This window comes from Scylla paramamosain, chromosome 24 (assembly GCF_035594125.1).
Source record: "Scylla paramamosain isolate STU-SP2022 chromosome 24, ASM3559412v1, whole genome shotgun sequence".
Taxonomy (NCBI): Eukaryota; Metazoa; Arthropoda; class Malacostraca; order Decapoda; family Portunidae; genus Scylla; species Scylla paramamosain.
This window is the reverse complement of record NC_087174.1, coordinates 4,187,501-4,192,500: the sequence shown is the minus strand read 5'-3', so window position 1 is coordinate 4,192,500 and position 5,000 is coordinate 4,187,501. Positions and strand designations below refer to the sequence as shown.

The 5,000-nt window shown below is 35.0% G+C and overlaps 1 protein-coding gene across 3 annotated transcripts in view; it reads right to left on the bottom strand.

Annotated features, from left to right (window-relative positions):
• Window positions 1–5,000, bottom strand: part of LOC135112602 (protein yippee-like 2) — a 111,530-nt gene that overhangs the window by 57,239 nt on the left and 49,291 nt on the right. For 2 of the 3 annotated variants that reach the window (XM_064027103.1, XM_064027104.1), the window contains exon 2: window positions 1,755–1,807. The exons of the other annotated variant lie outside the window; for it this stretch is intronic. In XM_064027103.1, the coding sequence (XP_063883173.1) occupies window positions 1,755–1,785 (31 nt within the window). In that variant the 5' untranslated portion in view covers window positions 1,786–1,807. The remainder of the gene's footprint in view (window positions 1–1,754; window positions 1,808–5,000) is intronic. 3 annotated transcript variants of the gene reach the window in all.

Below are 5,000 nucleotides of genomic sequence, written 5' to 3'. Positions count from 1 at the left end.
TGACAGGATCTGGCTAAGCATGAAACACTACAGTGGATATAAATTCAGCTTCCTTTTTTTTTTTCGTAATAGCAATGAACGTATGATTGTATTAAACTAAAAGGGTTGGTATTAATTAACAATCTTATGTAAGAAATTGTAGACGTGTGTGTGTGTGTGTGTGTGTGTGTGTGTGTGTGTGTGTGTGTGTGTGTGTGTGTGTGTGTGTATTCGTAATGTGTGTATGTATCTATTATGTATATATCTGTCATGTACAGGAACTAATGCACACACACACACACACACACACACACACACACACACACACACACACACACACACACACACACACAAAAACGAACAGGTAATTAAAGAGCAGCAGGTGTTCGCGGGATACGTAGTGTACATGTGCATCTTTAGAATGTACGTGATACAAACTACATACACAGACACAGAAAACGTACATGGGTTGAAATTTTGTACATGTAACACCAATAGAGAGTAAAGGGTATCTCTCTCTGTCTCTCTGTCTCTCTCTCTCTCTCTCTCTCTCTCTCTCTCTCTCTCTCTCTCTCTCTCTCTGTGTGTGTGTGTGTGTGTGTGTGTGTGTGTGTGTGTGTGTTAATCAGCCAACATGTGTTTTGCTAAGGATTGTCTTCTCCAGGATGTCCTGTTTGATGTCTTATTTTCACAGGACACAAATATCACAGGGACACGTGGCTCACCATGCCTGCCAGCTGCCGGATGTCCTTCGTGATGCTCCCTCTCTCTCTCTCTCACACACACACACACACACACACACACACACACACACACACCTATTTACTGATTTTCCACATACAGATCATTAGTATATGTACGTTTGTGTGTGTGTGTGTGTGTGTGTGTGTGTGTGTGTGTGTGTGTGTGTGTGTGTGTGTGTGTGTGTGTGTGTGTGTGTGTGTGTGTGTGTGTGTGTGTGTGTGTACTTTGAGTCACGTCCATGCTAAATACGTGCACACCTATGAATGTCTCTCTCTCTCTCTCTCTCTCTCTCTCTCTCTCTCTCTCTCTCTCTCTCTCTCTCTCTCTCTCTCTCAAAGAAAAAGTAGCAATCCACATCCATTTCCAGCATAGTTTCAGTACAGCACAATGCATATCAAAAAAAAAAATCTTTCCTCAAACTGTATGGAAAACCGTAAGAAAAAGACGGACTATGCATAATGGAAAACCCAAAAAAATGAAAAAAAAAGAAAAAAAATTAGTGTGGCCATTTCGATTCCGTATGAAGAAGAAATGCAAGAACGAAGGTAATGATAATAATAATAATAATAACGAAACAATAATATGAGTAAATGTTCCAATAAGCCATCAACGAATGCACAGATAATACAGATTTCATTAATCAAAGAACCCAGACAAGCTTATAAAAAAAATAAATAAAGAAAAGATAGGAAATAATGTAATATGTATTAGTACAGTATATAACAACAGTCTTGCCAAATACTGAGGAACGAAACTGATATGAATAAAATAAATAAATAAAAAATAACTGAAACTCGAATCCAAAAAGAGGTTGAGGGAAACGAAGCCACGTGAGAGAATCCAAACACAAAATGCAAACATTCGCGAGACCAACACAGTCTTACATACCCTATCAGAGGCTCAAAAAGGGATTACGATCATTCCCACAGATCCAATTGGGCATTATGAGAAGCCACCTATAAATTTTGAGGGCCTGATGGTGGGGTGGGTGATGCAGTGTGTGGTGTTGTGTTTGCCTGCCAGATATTTACCATTGGAGACCCAAGATAGCTCGTCATCCATCCGACTGTTTGACGGAACCAACCTGTAAAGAGAGCACGTGGTTAGGTATGGTAAATGAATTAGGATAGACAAGTAAGTAATGGCTAGGTAACTACTGAAGAAGGTAAAGGAAGTGTGCACTGTTAGATTTATTGGTACCTGCAGGTAAATCATGGCTGGATGAATAAAAACAAACGTAAAGTGAAGGTGTGTAAACTTGATTAATACAGGTAAGAAATGGTTAAGTAAATAGATGAAAGATACTTATAAATAACTAGCACAGGTGATGGGTATATATAAATAGAACTAAAGTACATACATAATAATATAAACAATGGTTCGATAAATACAGGTAAAAAACAGAGGCAAATGAAGTTAATTACAGGTAACTAATGGCTACGAAAGAAAAATTAAAAGTGAAAGCGTATTAAGTTAATTGATATACCTAAACTAATGTTAATTAATATAGATAGATAAACTAAATGAGGATACTGCGAAATGGGAATAACACATCTTTTTGCAACACACACACACACACACACACACACACACACACACACACACACACACACACACACACACACACACACACACACGCACGCACGCACGCACGCACGCACGCACAGAGACAGACAGACAGACAGACAGACAGACAGACAGACAGACAGACAGACAGACACACACACACACACACACACACACACACACACACACACACACACACACACACACACACACACATATCAAGGTCAGATGAACACTTGGGTCAATGTTGATGAAATTAATGTCACGCAACAAATTAATTAAACTAATAATGACAGAATGATATTGGCATTGACTAACACTGATATGGACTTTCACTTGACCAAAACAAACACACACACACACACACACACAATACATGCAACACTGTTAATTAATATTTGTAAATTTTCTAAGAATTAATGAAATATATATACTTTTTTTTATGTATCAATGAGAACGGCCGAGGAAAAAAAAAGGAAATTAATGAAAATAGAAAAAAATGAAGATACTTAAACAATTATGTAAAAAAAGAGAAAAAAGAAGAAAAGAAAAGGAATAGAAAAATAGAAAAATAAATAGGAAAAGGAATAAGAGGGAAGCCATTATTGACATACATCACTACAAACAACAATGCATGTAAAAAAAAGAGAAAGAAAAGAAGAAAAGAAAAAAAAGAACAGAAAAACAAGAAAATATATAGGAAAAGAAATAGGAGGGAAGCCATTATTAACACACATCGCTACAAACAACAGCAATACCCTTTTTTTTACATTTCATTCACTTTACTCCCTCGTTTCACTTATCCATTTGTTTCACGTCACGGAGGAACAAATTATACAACAAAGCCTGGACATAAAGAACAAGGAGTCATTAAAGATCAAGAGTAGCGAGTCCTTGTGATTAAGAAGAGTTGGGAGTCACAAGAGTCACGGAGATTCCAAGTAACGAGAGGACAATTCAAAGGTAGTTATGTAGTTAGGGTGTAATTATGGCACCACTGTCTGCCTAACTACCCTCAACGAGCTAAATGGATGATGTTTTGTGACTAGGAATTTTGTGTTCGTGATTCATGTATGTGTTTTATTCATTATTATCATTTGTATGGTTATATCATTAAGAGCACACGTAATGTCCAATAATGGTTCAATATTGAGTATCAGCTGGGTTTAAATAAGTCAATAAAGTCGTTTTGTTTTGTTTAATCTAATGTGAAAGTAAAAAAAAAGAAAAAGAAAAAAAGTACGGTTTATTTTCCTTTTTTTTGTTCGGTCGTTTGTTTACTTGTTTGTTTGTTTGTTTATTTGTTTGTTTGTTTCATTCTGGTGTTTGGTACTCCTAAAGAACCTGCGTAATCTTTAATATGGGTTAAATATGAAGAGGAAACGTGATGTCTAACTTAGATCTAACATGAACTTATTTATTTATTTATTTATTTATTTATTTATTTATTATTATTATTATCATTTTTTTCTTTTGTCTTTCTGTCCTTTGTAATGTTACGTGAATTAGTGTAAGTGTGGTAGCTTTTTTAATAACCTCACTATAAGTTCACTATCTTGTTCTTTTTTTTTTGTTGTTCTTTTCATTAGTTATCCATTAATTTTTGTTTATTTATTCGTTTGTTTCTTTCTTCCTTTACTTCTGTATTTCTGTATGCATGTATTATGTATTTATTTATCTTTTCTTCGTCTTTATTCTTTCATTCTTTATTCATTTATGACAGAGTACGCCATTTGTTCACGTGACTTTAATTTCCCTATTTTTTTCCATTAACTAATAAATAAATGGGCAAATAAACAAACAAATAAACAAATAAATATATACATAACAACAACAACAACAACAACAACAACAACAATAATAATAATAATTATAATAATAATAATAATAATAATAGTGAAGAACATCATTAATTATATAACACGAAGCACAATTACACATGTTATCTGTCCTACACTAGACTATCATGGCCAGAGATAAATAAAACAGTGAACTTAAGTATTATAAACATATATATCTCTGTTTTATCAGGCTTCACTTTGCATGCACCAACAAACTTTTTTTTTTCTTGTTTTTTTATATTTTTTTCTCTCAAGATGAATAAACAAAGTATCATTTATATATATATTTTTTTTTTCCTAGTTTCGTCAAAAGTTGACTTAAAGAGGCACTGAGAAACTAATATTTTTTTTGTTTGTTGTTTGTTTGCTTTCAATATTTTAGTAAGACGCACGATTTTACAGTAAGGTGTACGAGGCAGTAGATAATGGTGATAGTTATGATATCTTATATCTGGACTTTAGTAAAGCATTCGACAAGGTGCCCCATCAAAGGCTCCTGAGAAAGGTTAGGGCGCACGGGATAGATGGGAAGGTGTTAGGTTGGATAGGGTCATGGCTTGGTAACAGGCGACAGAGAGTGCTAATAAACGGCTCGAAATCCGAGTGGGGTCATGTCATTAGTGGGGTGCCACAGGGATCAGTATTAGGGCCATTATTATTTCTAATATATATCAATGACTTGGATAGTGGAATTAATAGCGATGTTAGTAAATTTGCGGATGACACAAAGATAGGTAGATTAATTAGGTCAGAAGCGGATGCCATCGCCTTGCAGACAGACTTAGATAGAATGAATGAATGGACGGATAGATGGCAAATGCAATTTAATATCAATAAATGCAAAGTGCTTAGCGTAGGTAGAGGAAACCC